The 22,922-nt window shown below is 46.2% G+C and overlaps 1 protein-coding gene across 1 annotated transcript in view; it reads left to right on the plus strand.

Moving 5' to 3' along the window:
• The window catches only part of LOC126520736 (centrosomal protein of 104 kDa), a 52,155-nt gene extending 32,576 nt beyond the window's left edge, over window positions 1-19,579 (plus strand). Inside the window, exons 11-23 of the mRNA XM_055078355.2 lie at window positions 464-741; window positions 2,498-2,600; window positions 3,906-4,073; window positions 4,866-4,927; window positions 6,753-6,825; window positions 7,832-7,897; window positions 8,230-8,354; window positions 9,269-9,482; window positions 11,542-11,714; window positions 12,665-12,773; window positions 13,303-13,441; window positions 15,418-15,567; window positions 17,955-19,579. Coding sequence (XP_054934330.1) covers window positions 464-741; window positions 2,498-2,600; window positions 3,906-4,073; window positions 4,866-4,927; window positions 6,753-6,825; window positions 7,832-7,897; window positions 8,230-8,354; window positions 9,269-9,482; window positions 11,542-11,714; window positions 12,665-12,773; window positions 13,303-13,441; window positions 15,418-15,567; window positions 17,955-18,151 — 1,857 coding nt within the window. The 3' untranslated portion in view covers window positions 18,152-19,579. The remainder of the gene's footprint in view (window positions 1-463; window positions 742-2,497; window positions 2,601-3,905; window positions 4,074-4,865; window positions 4,928-6,752; window positions 6,826-7,831; window positions 7,898-8,229; window positions 8,355-9,268; window positions 9,483-11,541; window positions 11,715-12,664; window positions 12,774-13,302; window positions 13,442-15,417; window positions 15,568-17,954) is intronic.
• The last annotated feature ends 3,343 nt before the right edge of the window (window positions 19,580-22,922 follow it).

Raw genomic sequence — 22,922 nt, forward strand, 5'->3', positions numbered from 1 at the left:
CCTTCAACTAAATTGTTTCCGCAAAAGGCTTACGTAATCGGCTTGCCTGCCCAGATGCGAAAATCTACGTATGTAGGGTTACTCTTTCCGCCCTCTCACACAACTCATAGTGAACCACGACCTTGTGCAATGCTTAGTTCAGCTTGTAAAAGCGACTAGAATGCTTGAGAAAGGAGGCAGTTTTTGTGACGTTTTATCACGTGCTAATCTATCCGAAGTCACACATAATAAATGATATGTTATGTGGGTCGATCTGTATGTAACCATTCAGTGGTTCGTAAGCCTCTGGGAAAAAATGAAAAAAATAAAGAAAACTTCTTCGAAATTCATGATATGGTACACGTTATTTTCGTGAAACTACATTAAATATCTACTTGCCGCATCTCCACGACTGCCAATGACAACGTCGTCTCACGTAAACATACCAATGGCACTGAATTTTGTCACGTCACAACTTTATTAGAAACAATCGAACCGGCTTGCCGTCGAACTTGTCTGCTCAAGTGGCCGCGTCGCAGGGCCTGTACCCCCTCCCGAGAAAGTGGGCAAAGGCCTGCACGTGAGCATGGACCCGCAGCTGGAAGGGTCAGGGCCGGGCCGCCACGCGGGACCCACCGAACAGCGCGTGGTGTCTCAGCAGCAGCAGCAACAGCAGCAGTCGGCGGCCCGGCCGACCGCTACCAAGGCTCCCAAGAACTCGTACCTCGCACTCGAGAACAGGCTTGTGGCTGGAGCGCGCAAGTACGTACGCGGCCGCTGGCCCATGCTATACTACGCCACCTGTGCGAGGCATTCGCGCGGTAATAGGCCGACCAATGGGAAGGCACTGCCAGCTGTCGTCACCAAGTTTTGCTATACGCTGCCCTGTGAAAGCTTTAGGTCGAATAATGGGCAAGTTGAAGGAATATTGAGTAGGGCACTTCATGCACAGGCACTAACGACTTATAACTGCGTGAACTTTGCGAATGTATGTTGTTTCAATAGTCTCTTTTCATAAATTGCAAGCGCACATCTCTGCAGTGCACATTTGCCCGACTAATGGCCTGCACTGGTCATCATTCAAGTGAAGGTGGAAGTACTAGCTGCACGTGCTGGGGCTTGCCTCTTGCTCTCGTTTCCATCACGAGAGTAACGTCTACATTTTCCGTGTGACAATGCAAGCAAACTGTGCTTGTACGCGCTGCTTGCAAAAATGACTATGTGTCGGCCGGTGTGTGTTGAAGCGCTTCCTGGAATTATGCAGCCTTATTTCATGTTAATATAGAATAAGGTGGCTAGGTGTTTGCTGATGTAAGAGCATTACATATTTAGACAGGTATAGAGAGACACAGAAGAGAGCAAAGGCAGGGAGATTAACACGACGCACATCTCGTTTGCTACACTGCACTGGGGAAAGAGTATATAGGAAAGAAGGGAGACAGAGAGAGTGAGCACAATGTCGCGCACATTTGCAGGTGTGTGACGAGTCTATAAATGGTCGCCGATACTCGTCCATTTGAAGTACTTCAGCAACGCTTGCGTGGTTATCTGTGCCATCGACGCGCTCGGCCATGGCCCAAGGATCTTTATTTCCGAAAATGGTCTTGAGTTCAGCCAGTTTAATGTACTGTCCGGATAGATTCACGCTCGACGTCGTTTCGGGGACAGAGACGGACACAAAATGTGTCCAACAGATTATTTTGTTTCACAACAGTCGCACGTGGGCGCGTCCAACATTCGGATGCGGAACGAGCAGGCCTTTGTAAATGTCACCCCGAGTCATAGGCGGCACAAAATACTCATGGGCCCTTATACACACGGCTTCTTCCCTACACGATCACTGTGCGAGTTCGACACCTTCGCGGCAGCCTTTTTGTTATTAAGCCGATTACTGTGATTGAGGCTGCGCTCTTATTTCTTAGAAGTTCAGTAAATACTAGCAGCAGCGAATCTTAATCGCCACGAGGTCAGGCCTCCATATGGCCGCGAATTGCTTCTGCAAAATTGTACGGCATACCCCGTCTTTTCTGGCAATTTACAATTAACTGCATGACCACCTACAATCAAGGAAGGAAGAAAGGAAAACAAGAGCTGAAGGCCACAAAGGTCAACAGGATTAAGTGTCCGGTTGGCTACTCTGCACAGGGGGATGGGGTAAGGGCAGAAAGTATAATAAAACAAGAGAAGATAAAAACAAAAGAAAATGAACGCATCAGTTCGCACACTCTATAGTTTTTCAGTGAGTCCCGTTTCCTTTAAAAAGCACACTAGTGTTTTTAAAGCAGTTTATGCCGCGATCCGCTGGGCCCAGGGTCCAAGTAATCTGCATTCCATAAAGGGACGGTTATCAATCAAGAGATCTTTTATTCCTATACACTACCTGCTCACTCTTTTTACAGCAACGTTAAAGCTGAATCGAATAGAAGCGCGTGAGCAATCAAAACTGTGCTGTGAGAAAAATAAACGGTTAGCTTTCTGTTTTTGTGCCCCTTCCTCTTCCGGACACCTTCTGCTTTAGGGTGGAAAGCGAAGAAGACGGCAAAGAATTGGTCTTGGGTCGGATGTCGTTGAGGGACCGCCAAGAGGCTGCTCTTCCTATTGAAGTCTTTGGACTACGGCTGGTAAGCTTAGCTCAGCAGCGCTACCTACATATATACTTGCGCGTACGCAGAATCGGTAGCGATAGAACAACTATTACGAATTGTCATTTGCATGGATATATGTTCACTGCTCACTGATTCCTGTCATGTACGTGCGATTGCGCTTGCTGAACATCATATCTGTGTTTTATACACAATCTAAAAATGAGGTGAAGCGATACACACTTTCGTTGCATAATTATGCGCTGTAACGTCGGCATACTGCTTGAAGGCGAAGATGGGCTAACAACCACATAAGGCTTCGTAGTAAAAGCAGCGCATGGGGAACGGTAACACAAGACAGCGAAGTGCACAGGACAGGACAGCGTCTGCCCGTGTACTTCTCTGTCTTGTGTTGTCGTTAATTTGTCCATTTAGCGCTGCTATTACTACGAAGGTCAACCAGCTTGCCCAGCTTTACACTTTATTGCAGTTCCTAAGGCTTCACCTCACCCCTAGCCTCCAATTAGGTCTGAAGACCTTACTTAGGCATCTTGCTACTCTTTATGTATGTAATGCATTATGACTTCAAGTATGCTAGAGACGTGGGAGAATGCCAGCATACAGGGTGCACCAACTATCATGCACCGAATAAAAACTAAGATGGGCCATTTTATGCGAATACAATCAAATACATTTTGTTCACGGTTGAGTTGGCATCAGCCAGAAACTTCCTCTTGATGACAATCAATTACTTAATCACGAATAATGATCTAACTCATGTATCACAATTTTAACCGTCGAGGTGTCGATTTAAGAGTTGTAGGCAATTGGAAGAAATATCTAACTGGTGTGTTTTCAGCGAGATGCTAAATAGGTGCTTACTTTTTCGGCTGTCACGCAATCCCAGATTAAATATGGGGGAAGCCGGGAGATGGAAATTCAAGACGATGAGCAAAACGAGAACAAGGTGAAAGCGAGAGCCAACGTTTCGACAAGCCGACTTGACTTTTGCACTTGTCGAAACATTGGCTCCCGCTTTTACCTTGTTCTAATTTTGCTCACAATCACAGATTGTCACACAATGCCTCAGAGCGATAGCTGCAGCAAAGAAAGGATTCTGAAAAACTGGTTCGATTTGCTTTTTTTTTGGGGGGTGTGGGGGGAACTTGTTGCTGTGGGACGTAACGTACGCGAAAGACAATGGTAAGTTTGACTCTTATTCGCGCGTTCTGCACTGCCTGATGATGGTGTTGAAATTATTTCCCGTCATTTCCCTGGCTTGCATATGCACTGCAGCAGAAAATATCTACAAGTCGTCGAAAGCAGACGCTGGCGCGTGCGCAGGTGCAGAAGCTGTACTCCAAGAACTTCATTCAGCGAGAGGAGGCCTTCAAGGAAATTCAGCGATTCCTGGAGCGGTACAACTCGCGCCGCAGCCGCCACTCGGCCGAAGACGTGCTCAAGGCCGTGACTTTTCTGCTTCGTAGAGGGGCCCGGGACAAGGTGCTCTCGGTGAGGCACTCGCACTACGAACGCGCCGGCAAAGCACGGAACCATGCGATGGCAACTTCGCAGCTGCGCACGTGTTTATGTATGAGTTCCATGGGGCGAGGACTCGACCACTCGCGTATGAATGAAACAGAGCGTTAACGGGGAGGGGCGGGGGCGTTAACGTCAACGCCATCGCGTTGTCAGGGTACTGACGACACATGAGCGTCGCGCGCGCGGGTGGTTACGCGGTTTCCAGAGACGCGAGCGACGCTTAGTGTGCTTGCCTGCAAAACCACTTAGCGGGCGCACCGTCACCCTACACTCAACTGACTCTGCGATGGAGTCAAGGCAGCGTTCTGCCCCCCGCTGTTCGCGTGAGCATTGTGCGAGTATCAGCTGTAGCGTTCCTACTCAGCAGCTGGGTGCTGGCCACGCCATAATGCATATGCACCAGCCTGAGCGGAAGGGACAAAATAAATGTAAAGCTAAAGCTTTTCAATCCTTTGATTGGGACGGGTTGTCTTACTCTACCGGGCAAGGGTCGGAGGCTCCACTCCATAGTTAACCAGCACGGCTTCACTGTTCTTATAGACTCCCACAACCCTAATCACCTCGGTAATAGCCACCGTTAGCCGAGAGTCGTGCCCTGAAATTACCTTGCGTCGCGGTCCCCTAGCTGCATCTTGGACGAATCTTGGTGAGCTTTGTGGTCGATAAAAATAAAACCAGCAGCTGGGAGAAACAGCCAGTTTTGCTGCCAATCACTTTCGGCTCTGCCACGTGACGCTTATCTTTATTGTTTCTCTTTTGCAGGTGTTTATACAGGCCTTGAATTTGATGCAGGCATTGTTCACGCGGTTCACAATTGTCCAGCGGTGAGTGCGTATGGTGATTTATAGGCAAAAAAAAAAGATCAGGTACAGGAAACGCGAAGTCATAAAAATTGTGCATTCAAGATAGTTGTCTAGCTACTTTGTGCATCGTCCATCATCCATGGTATGATACCACATCTCTTCAGACGCCTCCCATTGCACGTTCAGCTTTTTATCTAACAGTCATGAACGACTCAGCTGCTCCTGCTAAAAGTATTTTATGCGTGAAAGAACTAATGTAATTTTTTTATTCTATTGTTGCTCTTTCTGTTGATAAGATATAACGCAGCACCAATTTATCGTAATCGAGTAGCTACCTCGCGTGCGGAAATAAGCACATATAGAGGTGTTTATCACACGTGTTGCAGCAGCACTAGCACTACCAATGTAAACGTCAATCATATATGAAGACAACAAAGATGGAGAAAGGAAAGCATAGCGGAAATTAGTGTTACACTAAAATGTAAAAATGATAACGTATGAATGACTTACAGACTTTCAGTTCCTTCTTATTTACACAAAGTTTGAAATTAATGCGTGGGCCCATAACCCAAGGCTAGATTGGGTCCAAAATGTTTTTTCAAACAAATATGCATGAACTCGTATATACAGTAATCATTTATCAAAGCAACAGTTCAGCAAATCATTAGCAATCAAATATGCGTTCTGGGTACGTATAGTACACACGCTGACAAATTAAAATGTTAGACAAAAGAAAATAAATATATATGAAAACATGCAAATGCGTTACGTATCTTAAATCTTTGTTTACGTCAGATACCTGCTAAGTAAAGGGAAAGGGACTTCGCCCTGCCATCTGCTAGCCGCCTGGTTAGCTCAGATGGTATAGAGTGGCTGCTACGGAAAGGCGGTGGTCCCGGGTTCGAGTCCCGGACCAGGGCGAATTTTTCTTCACCTCTGAGGCTTTTCTTTCGAAGAACCCGTATGGGTTTCCTTTGTAGCAATTGCTTCGATCGGGTGGATGTCTGATTTTCCCTTTATCAATTACTTCTCTCCACCTTACGGATTTCCGCAGAACTACTACGTCATACCTGCTTAGTGTTCCAAATAATGTTTTTCTAGTGCGTTAGCAAAATGAGGTGACATCTTTATTACGAAAAGAATCGTGTTCCAGATTTTAATGCCAGATAATTGTAGTAGACGCCCACCGCATACATAATTAGCGACAGGAATCTTCAATTTTCGTGAGAGGTCGAATGGTGGAATCTGTGGTTTGTAGAACAAATGCTTGCTAGCGTTGATATGCATAGAGTTGGTTATGATTCTCACAGCATGTTTTGCCAGTCGCCTTACAAGGTTCGGATAAGTTCAGGTAATGGCGGATTTTCTTCCAATTGTGAGGTTAGCTTCTTGCGCATGCAGATTTTTTTTGTTTCTTCGCAGCGTCTTGCCATTCATGTGAAGGGCAATATTTCCTGAACTGATGCTGTTCGAATACTTATTGTTCCATTGTAAGATGGTACGTTTGACTGATTTTGCTTCGACAAATATTTGATTTTATAGAATCTACGTAGTATGGCCCCAGCGCACACGAATCCTACATTATACATTTACTTTAGAAAAAAGAGACGACAGTTGTTCGGCATATGCCATCAGTTTTTGTTATTATTTCGGCTTACCCCTTTGCTTTCCGCACACCATCGACAGAAGGAATAAGGACGAAGACGTGCAGTGTTGCGTCGTTCCTCGTGTGCCAATTTGTGTGAGGAAAATAGCGAAGTAGACGAAAACGATGTCCTTGCAATCAGCGCTTGCCGAAGTTTTGTTGCGACTATAAAATTTCTGTGAAATATCACGTTTGTTTCAGAATATCGAAAGGAGACGTGACCGCTGGTATAAACAAGACTGTTCCGCGGATTCTCTACCGCACAGGTGACACCGTAAGTGCATTTGTACAATGGCCTGGATAAGCTGTGGTACTGTAATAAAGTATGCTAAACGAAAAAAAGGGTGATGCATCTTAAGCCTTGACTCTCGTCATCGCATGGACTCCACCTCCCGTCATCGTGAGGTGTGGCTTAAAATCGAGGTGTGAGACAGGCACGGACGGGGACAAAGTGGGGTCTTGAAACTTCAACTATGGGATCAATTCTAACAACGAATTGAATACATCTGAAATAATGTCTAGGCTTCTGGGAACGTTGCAGGAGCCTGACTCTTGCAACGGATTCGTGTATGCAAATCTGTTCGCAAATGTGTACAAAAAACAATTCAGCCAGATTGTTGTGCACGAGTCTGGCTGAAGCGCAATGGTGGGCAACGACACATAGCCCAGCAGACTTGTCAAGTGCACTGGAGCAGTGCGCTAAGACTTGCGTTGGTTGCTGGTTAGAGACCTTTCTTTGAGCATGCATCACCAGAACGGTTGGTCACCCTCTGCTCGATATTTTCATTGTAAAATTGGCTTTCACTGCTTCTTTTGACCAACGGCAGTACCATGCGGCAAGCGAGCAACATAAGTCGCAAAAATGCATAGCTAAGGCGCGCCTTGGTGCTTCACGTGAGCTATCGTCGTTCACCGTTACGGTTGTGTTCACTTCAAACAGGGCAGCTGACTGGACTGGCCTGCCAATAAGGCACTGCACGTTGAAACGGAAAGGAAAGCCTTGCGCTTGTGCAGACGCCTGTCTTTATAGACGTAAGAATGAACATGTGCAAATTCATTGATATATTTACGCGCTACCATGTCGGCCGTGCCTGTGAAATTGCCAATGTCATAGCATTCGACTAGTGCTTTCGAAGAACCTGGAAGGAGTGGCCTAAGAAAGGGTCTCTTTCAGTAAGGGACACTAAGGTTTCATAAAAACGATTGCGTGCAATACGCTTCTTGCACCTTTCGTCCAAGCCTATAATATGCTGTGAAAATTCTTTGTGTCCTTGTTGCAGGCCCCCAGAGTGAAATCTGTAGCCATCGACTTTCTTCTTGAAATGGGCGACTACGAGGATGTTAAGGTAAAAAAAAAATATAGTTACACACTTTTTTCAGTTAAAGCGCCGCTTTCATATCTGACCACTAAGACCCAATCTGTAACGTATGTTATGATGACTTTGTTGCCTGACCATCGTTGAGAAACGTTGAATTAACTTTCATTGCGCATATCTGGCCTGCTTACTGCCTCTTTATCATTGTGCATAAAATACATTAACTACTCATTAAAATATAAACAGGACGAACAGATTATTATTTGTTCTGTTTAAGCGACTTCAGATTGCCATGCAAACTGCAGGTTTTTTTTAAGGCTTGATGACCTTGAGCAATGCTGGGCTAACTCCTTTTCATGCAGGCTGTTCAAGCGATGCTCCACATCATCCTCCGACCTTTCCCCGAGTCAACAAATCCAAGGCTTGCTCAGGGTCGCTGCGAGCTTGTGGAGCAGCTTGTAGCGAGGTTTCCGCCCTTGAGCCAAAGGTAAAGTAAGCTCAATACTTGGTTTGCAATTTGGGTCTGTGCAGCGAACTATACAGTAGCTTGTAAAAATTTAGGCAGTGTGTTACACTCCTATAACACGCGAAGGCGAAAATCTGCTTCGCACCTGGTAATGCATTAAGTTATGGGGTCAGACTTCTTGCAAGACATAATTAGCCGCAGTGCGAAGTAAACGTATGGCGCTGTAGGTTGGCCTGACATCACAACCGCGCGGCGTCCTCTACTGAGAGGACGCAGAGTAGCTGGCTTGAGGGATGTACATCAGGCTGACCTCTCTGCACTTGATATCGCTAAACCTCTCTCTCTCTCTCTCTCTCTCTCTCTCTCTCGAAATTATTTGTAGAAGCCCCTGAGGCTTGTAAATAGAGTCTTTCATTAACTTTGACACACGGAATCATGCCCAAAAGGCTAAGGGGTGGTGGCCGTAGAAATATAAGGTTTACGAGGAACGTTCATGCGAGCACTGCCGACTGCATTATTTCTGCAAAAATGAGGTTTTCTTAAGTGATGATAGTCAACAGAATGAGCATAACGAATGAATGAGGAGGAGACGAGCTGCCCTAGCCAATCCGGAATGGCCGAAATGGACATTCCACTAGGTGGACTCTTACAGAATGCCCATGCAGCTTACATCACCATCTTTTATAAATTGCCATAAAAAATAAATAAGCGGTGAGCTGCTATTTCAGCATGCCAGATATTGTGAAATTCTATCTGGTAAGTTCAATCTGTTGATGTTTTTGTCGTGCCACTATTGCGAAAAAAGACATTGTGCTTTTTGTGGTATTAAATCATATTCCTCTTTGTGCCAAATTGTGAAAAGCTTTTTTACAACGTGGTATGTAGGAGCTGTATCGGAATACTGCATATTCCGAGCCCGCTACATTATGTTGCAGCGATCCACTGTTCGAGCACATGATGGCGTTTGCCATCCGAGCCCTGTCTCACCCGTCACTACAAGTACGCGAGGTGGCTGAGCAGATTCTCCTTTCGCTTTACCGGCTGCTGGGTACGCCTGTGCGCCAGTGCCTCGTTCCCGAGTCCACAAAGACCTCTAGGAACTTCACATACAAGAAGGTCTTCGAAGAGTTCGAGAAGATTGACAAGGAGGTAATGCAAGAAGGTTAACTAGTATAACCATTCGATCACCTAAAGCGTTGGTTCTTGCGGAGTCCTCTACGTGCTTGATGGTGGTTGACAGTCAATGAAAGACGCAAGCAATGAAGACGTACATTTGAGATCTATATACGCATTGCCAGTTTTTATTCTGCTTGCACTCTTTACGAGTGCATTCTTTCTTGCTGTTTGCTGAACAATAATTTACACAAAATTGTTTAAATATTTTTCTACTGCAAGAACAGCTTAGAGCATATAAAGGTTATTTATTAACCGCGGCGAATATATTGCGACTGCAAAGAAATTGTGCGGATACCATACACTGCGATAATCATTGGACGCGAACCTCCTTTGATGCAGGTGTTTATGCTGTGCTAAATACGTTCACGTTATGTGATGTTACATTAACATAGATAGGTTGTAACGGTATGGGAATACAGTCTTTGTCAAAAGCATGCGAGCTACGTTGCCTCTGACCGCGAGGCTGTCTACAGACTGTTTAAGGGAGTTCTTGTGGTATGGTCATAAGTATTAACGCCCTGACGAATGAAAGAAACTCCCGTATAATCACTACCCAGAGGTAGGAGCGCCACGATAACCGCAGTACACAGCCGAACAATATATGTAGTGACAGCGTGGAGTATCCATCGTAGTTATGAGAAAGGCTGTACACGCCATCTTTACGTTATGCAAAGGTATTATCCTCCGTGGTTGCTTAGTGGCTATGGAGTCCGCCTGCTAAGCACGAGGTCGCTGAATTGAATCCCGGCCACGGCGGCCGCATTTCGATGAGGGCGAAATACGAAAACACCCGTGCGCTTATATTTAGGGGCACGTTAAAGAAGCCCAGGAAGTCCAAATTACTCCGGAGTCCCCCACTACGACGTGCCTCATAATCTGGTCGTTGTTCTGGCACTTAAAATTCCATAAGTTATTTTTTATGTAGAGGTATGTCGATGTCGTGCATTTGATGGCGGCTAGCGTTGAAGCAATACAGGTGAATAAATTCTGTTGACTTCTTTATTCCGTGAACGAAGTGAATGATCGCCACTGCTTCACGTTTGCACATATTCATACTAGCGACGGCTTCCATCACACTCTCATTACGTGGACACTTTTGGCTTAATAGTGTAGGTATGATCGCAAGTTAGGATTTATGTGCTGACAAATACAAAACGTAGCGCCTGGCGTTTAATGTGCCTACGCTCCTCGCAGAAACGTGATCAAGTGCACCTTTCAATTGAGACATTGGTAAATATGTTTTTTGTGGCACTAAACTATACGAACACCATTTCTGACTTATAAACCAAAGCCACTATGCAAGCGGTTCCGCACCAAATTTCGCCACGCTAACGTCACAGCTGTTCCCCGCGCTTTCCCCGTCTGCGTAACGGCTACGTGAGAGACACGCCGTTACTTTTACTCGTCGAGACAAAGACGGCAAACGTGGAGAAGGAGGCAAGGAAGCTAGGTCCACCTGAGTGACCGTGACGCGATAGCATCACCAGAATCGGCGCACCCACGCCGTTGATTAACTGCCCCTAGCATCAACTGGAGGACAATTATCGTGCACTTGTGTCAGGATCGAGCCACCGAGTCGCCCCTAAAATCACACAGTGCGCGGGATCAACCAACCTGTGGTTGAACCATCTCCATCTCCCTTTTCAGTCCACGAAAAACCCAGAAGGGACAGCAGCAGCGACCACTCCTAATCACGGGGAGGTAGACGAAGAAAGCATTGCTTTGAAAGAAAGCAATGCCACGTTTTCAATACTGCTAACAGTGTTTATGAGACGCCATGGCGGAAAGAGACGCTATCAGGTGCAGCAAGATATATGTGCAGGCAAAGTTCTTTATAGAGGGGCGTATTTGGCTTCCACGTAAATATGTATCGTCGAAGCGCGTATTACGTGGGTGTTTCTTCGACGTTTTCACCTTAGTGATCACGAGCAACATGTGTGATAAGCGGATGTGTGAGCAGAAGTTTCTGGAGCTGAACAACTCGCTTGCTTGGAATTAACTACCACAATGCCCTCCACTGCATTGTGTTCAGCCCGGGAGCGCCCAGCGACCGCCACGGCGGCAGCGGTCAGCGTCGGCTGACAGCCCCAGTTCGGGCTCCGGCCGCCGGGACTTCGTGAAGGAAGTTGCCGCGCCGTCCAGCCGGTCACTACAGGAGCTACCCAAGGCATCGCAGCAGGATCAATCGACACTCAACTTGGACAAGTGAGCTACCGGATTTAATGTGGGCGGCCAGGGCCGTCTTTCTGTGCATGACCTTCATTATTCCTGCACTAAGAACTTCGGAACAGCATGTGGTATAATCGTCGATGCCCGTCATACTGTAAGCTCCTCGTGTTCTCTACAGGGCTGTAGTGTGGTGCCTATCCACACATAATATTAAGATACTAGCCTAACGCGTACAAGGCGAGGACAGAGGAAAATGACGTTCCCCTCTTCAGTTAACACCCCCTCACCCCCCCCCCCCCCCACACGCACGGCTCCAACTTAAGACAAAAACATATTTCTGAAATCAGGTTCATGCTTGAGACGGCTATATAAGGTATATAATGCAAACGTATGAAGTTTACTGTGATTCCAGAAGTTTAAAGGGCTGACCGCAATTATTTTGGACATGATAAATTCGCTGCTATAACGCGGCGGATACGGGCATTGTTATCCGCCGTATAGACATTTCCAGATAACTAAAGGAATGGTTGGTTCACTAATAGGAGGGTCGTTTATTAATGTTTTCGTCGAAAGGCTCTGGTCATAGCGCGGTGAAGAAGCAACACCCAAGACGGTACATGCAGGAGAAAGAAAGCAGCACACAGAACGTTTAACGTGTCTATCTCGTGTGCGAGTTAGCCTGCTCTGTGCTTCTCGGCCAGGCTTGCTCGTCAACGTATTAGCAGTCTGCTCGTGATACACTAGACAAGCTTTCCACTGGGCGCTTAGTGTGCCGAGTTGAGCACTGCAGGCAACCAATTCGAATTTTCTGAGGAGACACGCCCAATGTTTGCAAGTGTGCAATGTGCACCCCCCATATCATGTCGTATTCTATTTTCTCAGCGCTCGGCCACGGTCACCAATGATTTCTCAGTTGCAAACAGTTGCAAGCACACTGTCTTTTGTAAAGACTGCTATGCTTTGCCACTTTGTTCATACTTTCGCAGGATGTGCATGTTCTGTGAAGAAACCAACGAGAAATTCAACGCGGAGACTCTCAACTACCACTACTGGACGGAGTGTCCCATGCTTATGCTCTGCTACAACTGCAAGCAGGCAAGTTAATCGGCATGGTCGACCAATGCAGTGAGAGTGTACCACTTCATGTCGGCAGTGAATATGTGAGGGAGCCCGGCGTGTGTGGAGATTCCATAAGGTTACTTCCTCGTGCAAACCAGACCATGTGCTGTTTCAGCAATGATGCGATGTACCTATTTAGGACTTTGTTAGTATAGAGATAAGATGAGAGAAATGAATACAATGCATGTGTGTGTCAGGCTATTATTTACGAACATAGTGAATATTAGTCACCACAAGTTTTTGGAGATCAAAATCGGAGCAAGGCAGAACAGAGCAATCTGCATAGCCATCTTTTCAGATCAATTAACAGATGACAATCAACAAGCCAGGTGTCATTTTTGGGATGCGCATACGACATTACCAAGCTTCGCTTTAAGTATATTATACCTGTTGGAATCCACACTCTTGAGGCAGCATTCACAAATGCTGACAGACCTCCGCAGACTTTTCTCAAGTAATCGCGCACTGGAACGTGCGTTTGAGCTTGACTTTTTTTACTCAACAGGTCGTGGAAATCTCTGGACTCACAAGGCACCTCCTTGAAGAATGTGTCTCTCGCAGTCAATATAGGCTTTGCATCCGCTGCAAGGAAGCGATCGCCAAGACCCGCTTTGACGGACACGTCAAGCTGAAAACATGCGTCCGTAAGTCGTACATCCTTGAATATACGCTTGGATTCACGCCACTGAAGCAATACCGTGCACGTTCGGTGCATTTGTCAATATCTCTTGCGCTGTTCCCTCAAGCTATTGCATTGTGTGCGTTATGCGCATGGGGGAGGGGGACTGACTTGTTTGCTGTATTAAGCTATGTTCAAGTGGAACATGTCTGATGTCTTATGTTCTATATTACCACTCCTGTAAGGTCATTTTTGGGGGATGACAGTAAAAACAAACAAACAAGCAAACAAACAAACAAACAAACAAACAAACAAACAAACAAGGAAGGAAGCAAGCAAACTGTGTATCGGTGCCGGTCTTGCTAGTAATGTACCAATGTAACTTGAGAGAGTAGCAAGGTTGACTATGCACCTACTTCAGTACTCTCAATGAAGCAAGAAGGCATTATAGTCACTCAAGACGCCGTAGTGATTATCGGCGTGCTCGGCAAGGGAGTTTGAAGCTTTTCTCTTGTTTGACGAAAGTTTGTCCGCTCAGCTAACATGATGAAGTTGCAGTCACTGACCAAGTTACATCAGTTCTATTGATACTCTCGTCGGTCGTTTGAATCAATAAAGATTTCGTTAGAAGTCGTGTCATCGCATTCTTTTCCTTTGCTATTATAGCGGCGTTTTCCCAATGGATGCGGTGATTGTGATAATCAGCATGCTCTGCAAAGGCATCTGAAGCTTTTTTTTATGGTCGGAGACGTCCATTTTATGCTCCTTTATTCTTCTTGTAATCTTGCATGTTTCGCCGATGAAACTGCAGCTGCAGTCAACGCACGGTGTCTTGTATACAACATCGGGGTAATCCTTGCCGTCCAGTCGGTCTTTCCCATTTACAAGCGGATTTCACAGCTGTCTGGATGACACTAGTGCACTTAGGAGATCGTACATTGAGAAGACCGGCCTCTAACTTCGCTGACGCCAAGGACATAGACGCCCGCGCGTCTTTTAAACGGCTTAGGATGGAAAACAAGAGTTTTTTTTTATTATGCTTCTTTGGGTATCCGTGCGTGGATAATTTGATATGAATGGTCTTCAGTTCCTTATTTATTTCGTCGTCATTTGGACACATGCGTGTGGCCCGCCTACGGAGGGATGGGACAACGGACTGACTGGGGCAAGCCGGATGGCACGAACTAAAATATAGAAAGCGGCCTGCATGAATTGCCTTCCTGTGCACAGTAAACCAGAGTCCAGTTCCGTTTCACCGCACGAGGCTAACCTAACTAACATAACCTAGCCTAACCATTGTACTACAATCACACGCATATTCAACGCATAGTCACGCATAGTCAACGCCAACCATAGATCTTTGAGACGATCGGCCGCGTAGCCCGTGTGCCAGTTTCTATTAGGTCAAAGCTGCACGAATGAAAAGGCCGAGTGAGAGTTCACCTTACAAACGCTTTTCTCATGTGTTTCGTCGCATAACAAGTTGCTTATAAAAGCGAGGACATGCCAGTTTCTTGCATTCTTCTCTCGTGGCAGCCAACGCTTTGAAACGCTGTGTTAACTGCACCTGCCTTCGAGATAGGTTCACATTCTCCAGCCCTTCCCTCGCAGCAGCTAGTGCTACACTATGCGACACACACATTTTACATGGTGCAGGTCGCAACGGGAACTTTTTTCGCCGGAGGGAAAAAAATCAGACGCTATATGCCATCACCATCGTACTATTGCCACCGTCGCTCTACAGAACCCCAAACGATGCTGGATAGCTAGCTACCGTCACATGTTTCGCATAACGTCGATAGGGCATGGGGTCCGCATAATTTTTTTTATCGACTCACCTTTCCCGAGAGGAAGGGCGTTTACTTTCTTCAGCTCAACAGCAGCAAGCAGCATTACACGTTAACCGTTAAATTAACACGTCGACGCTCGACTTTGCTGCGGTGGTTTTTGAGATTGCAATCTCAATGTGATGCAATTTATGTTCCCTGTACTTGAATGCAGTGGCCAAGCCTCCCCATCAGGCCAATCACTGTCCACTTTGCCACCAGAACTTCGCACCAGGTGACGACGCCTGGAAAGTGCACCTCATGAGTGAAGTGGGCTGTGCGTTCAACCCGAGGAGGAGGAACAAGTTCTTCCGGTGGCGTTCCGGTAAGAGGCGAGGATTCATTCCCTATATGGTTTCCGAGACAAGAGGTTTCCGAAACAACCTGACCTCACCGCTTACATGCCAGATAACTTCCTATAAGAATGGTATACAAAGGAATACTCAAGGTGTTTTTGACCGAGCGACAGTGTTGTTTTGATAAACTTGGTGCCTCTAATATACTAGTGACGGACTTTGCAAGTTTTTCCCGAAATCGTGTTTAGTTGTCTGCTGCTTGAAGAGAATGTTCCTGTTTGAGGAAGTCCAGTTGAACCAAGCCGCGATAGAAGCCTATATATTTCTGCTGCTACACAGTGTCCGAACTGGCCGTATATTTTGCTGGGCTTTCCTCGCCATACAAGCTCTATAGCGGTTGCGTATAATGAACTACCCAACTCAATTTCACAAGACAAGCGAATACACAAGGAAGCTTGCTAAAACTTTCTTGCAGCAGAGGAGCATTATCAGCCACCTGGACGGAAGGAGGCTGAGGCAGTCTTGACTCGAGAACGCTATTCATTCTTTGCAGACGTTCTTCCTATAGAAGTCTAAATATGGGAACAGCTTCATGGTGGCCGTCAGCGCATCCGATCTTAAGCGCTCATTCACCATAGGTATTATGTTGAAGATTGTGAAGAATTATTTGAAAGATTGATTAACGGGGCTCGCCGATGCGCGAAAACAGCTAAAAAATTCATATGGTTGCTCAAGTTGTTCAAGACATCACTTGTACCTTCACCAGAAGCTACATCGGCGAACGCGATAATTATGTGTCGACGCTCTGCGTAGTGTTTGCCAAGAGCGTTAGTCGCAGAGTAGGTCAAAATAATGGTAAGGGCGGAATTAGCACCAATATAGTCGAAAAATAACCACATTGCACTATAGGCGAGGAAATAAATGGACTGCGCGGAATTTAAGACACGGACTTAGTAAGGGACATGGACAAGCGCAAAGTTCCTTACTACGTCCTTGTCTTGAATTGCGTGCAGCCCATTTATTTCCTCGCAGTATGAACCAACTCGCCCAACAACAAGCCTTATTGCACCATATACTACACTCTATCAGGGATCGGCCAACCTGGCCTCATCGTAAAGAAAAAAGATAGGGTCCTCCAAATGTCGAAGCTAAAGAAGACAAGGTCGACGCAACTGCGCGTGAAATACGATATGAATAAGATACGAAATGAGCAATAATGAACATGAAAAAGAGTCGGAAAGAGACAAAATAGAGATATATAATCAAGAATTATTCATCGAATCATTTGAGCAATCACGTACGCCAACCTTGCCTTCTTGAGCACCGACACTTGGTCGACCTTGTCATTTTTTTCAACCATGAAGAACACGAACAACAAAAGGTCATATCGTCTGAATACCACCAAAAGAACTAATGCAAGCTTGCTGCACCTGCTGCGACTAGGTGTGGCGTTCACTCGGTGTACTACACCTTATCGGCCGTGCAGACAGTCCATACTCCGAGGAGTGCGATCTAACCGAGTCTACAGGACACGCTTTGTGCGTCTGCCAGAGATATGCTCTGCCAAGCCCCCCCCCTATATTTGGCACAACATTTGTCGAAGTTCGTCGGTCAACCTCTGTCTGAATAGATTTTATTGGGACCTTGGCGAGACTTTGCAGTTCAAGTTTATTCGCCGCCTTATTCTTCCCCATCATCAACACTTTTCTGTTCCTTTTTTACTTGCATTTCTCTTCCTCAATGCTGAGTAGCCGGTCAGACCTTTGATTCAGGCCAACCTCTCAGCTTTTTTTATTTAATAAATTATGTTTCCCCGTCTTTCTCAGTGGCATTTCACTGCATCTCTTCAGATGATGGCGATTAAATACTTCTTAAGGACATTCCCTTTGAATGAGTGTGGTGACAGTCACCATTGTATGAACCCGCCGTGGCTGCTTAGTGGTTGGGGTGTTGGGCAGCTAAGCACAAAATCGCAGAATCGACTCCCGGCAACAGCCGCCGCATTTCGATGGGGGAGAAATGCGAAAACACCCGTGTGCTTATATTTAGGTGCAGGTTAAAGAACCCCAGGTGGTCTAAATTATGCCGGAGTCCCCACTATGGCGTGCCTCATAATCAGGTCGTTGTTTTGGCACTTCAAACCCCATAATTTAATTAATTTAAAGTTAACTATGCCTGTGACGAATTCATCCTCATCTCTTTCCTGCCTTCTTCGATAAATGCTCCCAACACATATCTCGACCGCTTGCCACTTCAACCAGCTTTGAACCCCGGCGCTTCTGGATGGTTCGCTACGGCTCTGGTAAGGTGAATATTCCGTTGCAATGTGCTCAGTCTTCTCAGAATGCTTTTCCGTAGCTGACGCGCGATTCACGCCCTCTGGGTATCTGACTGCCGTGGGTACTCTCTATCGCAGGTTCGGTTTGGGAGCCCGAGTACAGTGTGACAGTGCCGGACAGCATGGCCGGGAAACTGAAGATCCTAGGTGCGCTGCCACCCGAGTACCGCCAGTACACGTTGCACCACTCGCGCAGCAAGTCAGAGCCAGCGCCAGCCAAACGCAGCTCTGGCACACAGACCAACGACGAAGACGACGAGCCCAAGGCCCAGTGACGGAAGCCGCGGCGTTAATTATGCAAGACAGCTGCGCGTCCGGACGGCTCACGGGACCTGTTGTCATATTTGTAGGCTAGATATCTCCAACGGGTGGACAAATTGCGCTCTTTACAGCATTAGCAAGTGAAGCCGTGTGTTGGTTTTCAATTATAAGGTGTCTTACAAAGGAAATCAGGTTAAAGGAAGGCTATCGGGCGTGGTGGACGTTTCCCGGCGATGTTTATTCACTGTAGATGGAAGGAAAAGAAAGAAGAGGCAGATGGAACAGAGCAGGGGTTTCGTTCTTTTATGGCGACATTAAAACGCGTAGGCACTTTTAACACATCCTGTCGGTCCCACGGATGGATTAGCCAGGCCAGTAGCAGAGAACAACGAATAGGTGACGCAACTCGTTCTATTTATCGCCATGCCAACGACCATGTGTCCGCAGTAATCGGTTTTTCTACTTGATCAACAAACACTGCATCTCGCACATTTTCCCGTAGGCACCTCTCCTACTTTGCTTCCGAAGCCAACAGCAGCGTTTAGCACACGATGGTTCTTAACACAGAGTTGGTGCAACTCTGTACACCTGCTGCTGTGAACGTTGCACACCGCCTTTTGTAATCGTTCACCTTGCCCGTTCGACTACTGCAGTAGAAACAAACGTAGGTCTCATAAGATGATCTAACTGCCATGAAGAATATCGAAGGAAGCATTTTTGCGACGGCGAGCAGCTAAGTATATATTGTTCGGTCAAGTGGTGAAGACGTTCAGATGCCGTGTTCATCTTATCGCGCACAATATTTTAGACGGGTGTCTTATAAAAGACGTTCCTGATGAACCACTGATTCCTTCCTTCGCGCCTTCTCAGGAATTGTCTCGACAACACAACGGCAGCCGTTGCCACGATTCGGCTTGAACCTAAAAAGGCTTTTGCTGCACGTTTTGCTCGACACCCAATTTCTTCTTCGCCAAAAAGGAAAGACGAGTGTAAAAGCAAGAACAATAATATAAACGATTCTACGCACGAGAAATGAACTACAGCCGTCTTATAGTCGTTTGTGCAGACAATAGGTCGTTAGGGCAGTGGTGAGGATAACGCTGCTTAATTTATAAAAGAGGTATGTCAACGCATCTTGTAAAAATGAACCCCAAACAGAGAAAATGTTACAAATACCACGCGTCCTTTGTTAACATTGTCGCGTTGAGGTGTCCACGGCCGTCACAAATTTGATTTGCGATTTTCAACGACTTAGTGAAAAAGAAAAAAAGAAAATCATGTTTTTTTAAAAAAGCAGTGCACAACTTTGTTTAAAGGCACATATGTTCTGCGGAATTATAAAAGCTGGGAAAAAAGTTAGTTAATACATTACACATGTAGCAATTAAAAAAGCAATGTGATAGCTGTGTCGCACTGTCATAAAGAATGTGATTATCTGTCCAGCGTATGTATGATGGAATACTGATATACAGGCATGCGCTCTAATAGTGCGTACCATTGCGACAGCAATTATACGAGATCTCTAGGCGTGTTTTCGCCGTCGCCGTAGCCGTCGTCGCCGCCGTGCTGTCGATCACGGTATCGAGGGCGCATGCACGGCGCATGCGCGGAGCATTAGGAAGTCAGCGAAGTCTGTGGAAACGCGAGCGATGCGACAATGCGTGCGGCACGAAAAACGACTTTCTAACCAAGTCGCCACATCGTCACACTCCGCTCAATTGGATCTGCAGGGAAGACAAGGCAGCGTTCGGCCTTACGCTGCTGGCATGAGCATCGCGTGCGCACACAACAAATGTTTCCATAGCATTCCTCGTGAGCCGCTGCGCGCATAAGCTATAGCCTGAACGGAAGAGACGTCGAGCTAAACTATATAAACCCTTTACTGGTAGCTATCAAACGCAGATAGTTGCCTGTCGATCCCGTCTCATGCATCGTCGTAGTGCGTCCTCTGCAACGCCTCTCGCAGCGTTATTTAGGGACCTTATGTCAGCGCTGCGAGTTGCCTGGTAGCTGCCATGGTGATGATGTTGCCGCGCAGCACCAGTTGTCTCGCGTTCGCGTCGCACCAACACGTCGCCCCCGCCTGTCGTTAACGCATTCCGACGAGCTCAACCGAAACGCTGAACGTATGTAATTGCTACCACTTTCTGTGCTTCGCCCTTCGGACGTACCTGCCAATTTTTTCTGTCGTCACGTGGCTCGCATTGTCTCCAAGCAATATCATTTTAGGCTCGTGGTTCATACTTTCCTGTTCCCTTCTTTCATGAAAACACTAAATATCCAATAATGTCTGCTATGATCACCTCCAGTCATGCCTGATGCGGTTCGCACTAGTAGAATGCAACGGCTGTACACTTTTGCTTTAAGGCACTGCCGGTCAGGTGAACTGCCGGTCATGATATGGGGCGTGTGCGGAAAAGCATTACCAAACTATAACCGGTAGCTTACCGCTGACGCTTGAAAAGATGTGTACAATATTTGCATTCCAGCAGTACTGAAAGTATGGGTCGGGAAGTTGGTTACTTAAGAGCAGTGAAAGAGCAACGGAATGAAAAAAATGTTGTTTCCCGCACAGGCGAATTATTCAAAGCTATAGGAAGGTTTGCGTTGTGCTGAAGGTACCTCAGAACGCTGGCGCGGTGAGAAGCGTCCCAGCGGCGTCGCACCTCGATGGTGCATGAGATGAGACCGAAGGAAAAACATCGGCTTTGTCAGCGTGCAAAGAAAGGATTGCACAAATTTAGCACGACGTTACCTACGCTGTGGTATGCTCACAGCTTCTCAGCAGGAATGCTAATGTGTACGCACAGTGATCATGCCAGCAGTGAAATCAGAACGATGCCCTAGCCCCCGCAGGGCCGGCCGAGCGGGGCGTCATGGCGAGTACTTCGTCACTTCTGCAACAAAATGCACTTCGCGTCTTTGGAAGACTTCTATCCTCCACGCGCGGACCGCGCATGCGTCGTCGATAGCAGGACAGCACGACAACGACAACGGCCAGTGCAAATGAGTTTCGAGTGCTCGTATAGCTACTATCGCACCTAAATGCTAGGCGCAACGATAAGAGACCGGGAGACAGCTACGTGGATTAGCAAATTAGAGAAGCCGACGTTCTACTTGGCATTAAGAGGAAGCTTTATCTCGGGTGATCCTATTTCAATACAAGTAAAAGGAGAATTCGCTTTTCTCGGCAACAACTGCACCGAATTTGACGAGGTTTGTTGCATTTAAAAGAAACACTTAAAATCTGGTGACTGCTGCTTTCAAATTTTTGATTTAGGTCGTCACTTTATTGCAAATCGGCCAAAATAGCAAATTTTCAGAAAACGAAACTGTCACGTTTAGAAATCTGTCTCTCGGCACACAAAATGATATCACATTTATCTGCGTTGCATGCAATGCGCATAATTCTGTGTATTGCATCTAAAGCGGACAAAATTGATATATTACACCTGATCCTCAAAAAATTTAGCATTATGGAAATACAGCTTTTGCGGAACCCTTGTACACAAGGTAACAAATTCATGTAAGATATTAATTGACATATCAAATTTTTCTGCTTTGAATGTTCTAATGGATGCCACTAACAGAACCGGGATAGCGGTTCTTGAGGCAGAGCTACAAATTGTAAACTTCGTGCTTCTATTTCTTTCGAACTTCCGAATTTCTGGAAATTCTCTTTAAAAAATCCAGGCCCTAAATTGAAATTCCGCATCCAGAAATCACTAAGAAATTAACTTTCTCAAATGCAACAACTTTGATTAAAATTGATCCAGTGATTATCTCAGAAAAGGGTTTCTGCGTTTTACATCCATTTAAATAGGCCGCATCGGAGTTGGGCCCGGGCTAAAGCTCCCTCTTAAAGAACTGTTGCTGGACAGGCCATGTGATGTGTACGGCGGATAACTTGTGCACTGCTAGAGTTACAGAATGGGCGCCAAGAGACAGGAAGAGAAGCAGAGGACGTCAAAGAAATAAGTGTTGTGATGAAATTAGAAAAGCTTCAGCGCTTTTGATGGGGTCAGATGATGGTCACGTCGACGTCTTGCGTGAAAGAAACCTCTTGTTCAGGTGTTCCATGTGCCGAATGGGCGGGACTGTGTGAATATCATGATGCCTTCGAACTTATTGTTTCATACAATAAGTTCAAAGCTAACGCTTGAACTATCCCATAACAAGAGAGAAGCCATCAATACTGCGCATCTCCAGGTGCAAACGCGCACACCATTTTTATGTTCTGTATGGAATGGTGAGCGTGCAACCGACATTTCAGTATTCGTCGTTTTCGCCCACTACTGCTTTTCAAAGAAAGTGTAGCCAGGACTTTTTGCCCACTTTTTGTCTCTATCTTCGTATTAAACAAGTACCATCGAAGACCACGGCCTTTGTTCTATATATTGCGGGAAAGCAGGATGTACTTCTGTCACTATCTTCATATAAAGAAGTACCATCGAAAACCATAGGCTTCATGTTAGAAACTTCATGTTACAAAAGCACCATCGAAGAACATGGCCTTTGTTCCATACATTGCGGGAAAGCAGGAGGTATGTTTGTCACTAGCTTCGTATTGCAGAAGTACCATCAAGGGCCACGGCCTTTGTTCCATACATTGAGAGAAAGCAGGAGATATTTTTGTCCCCGTCTTGATATAAAGAAGTGCCATCGAATACCATGGCCTTTGTTCTATATATTGCGGGAAAGCAGGAGGTATTTCTGTTACTATGTTCATATAAGAAAAGTACCATCAAAAACCATAGGCTATTAGCTTCATATTAGAAAAGTACC

The sequence above is a fragment of the Dermacentor andersoni genome, chromosome 3, assembly GCF_023375885.2.
Source record: "Dermacentor andersoni chromosome 3, qqDerAnde1_hic_scaffold, whole genome shotgun sequence".
NCBI classification, from domain to species: domain Eukaryota; kingdom Metazoa; phylum Arthropoda; class Arachnida; order Ixodida; family Ixodidae; genus Dermacentor; species Dermacentor andersoni.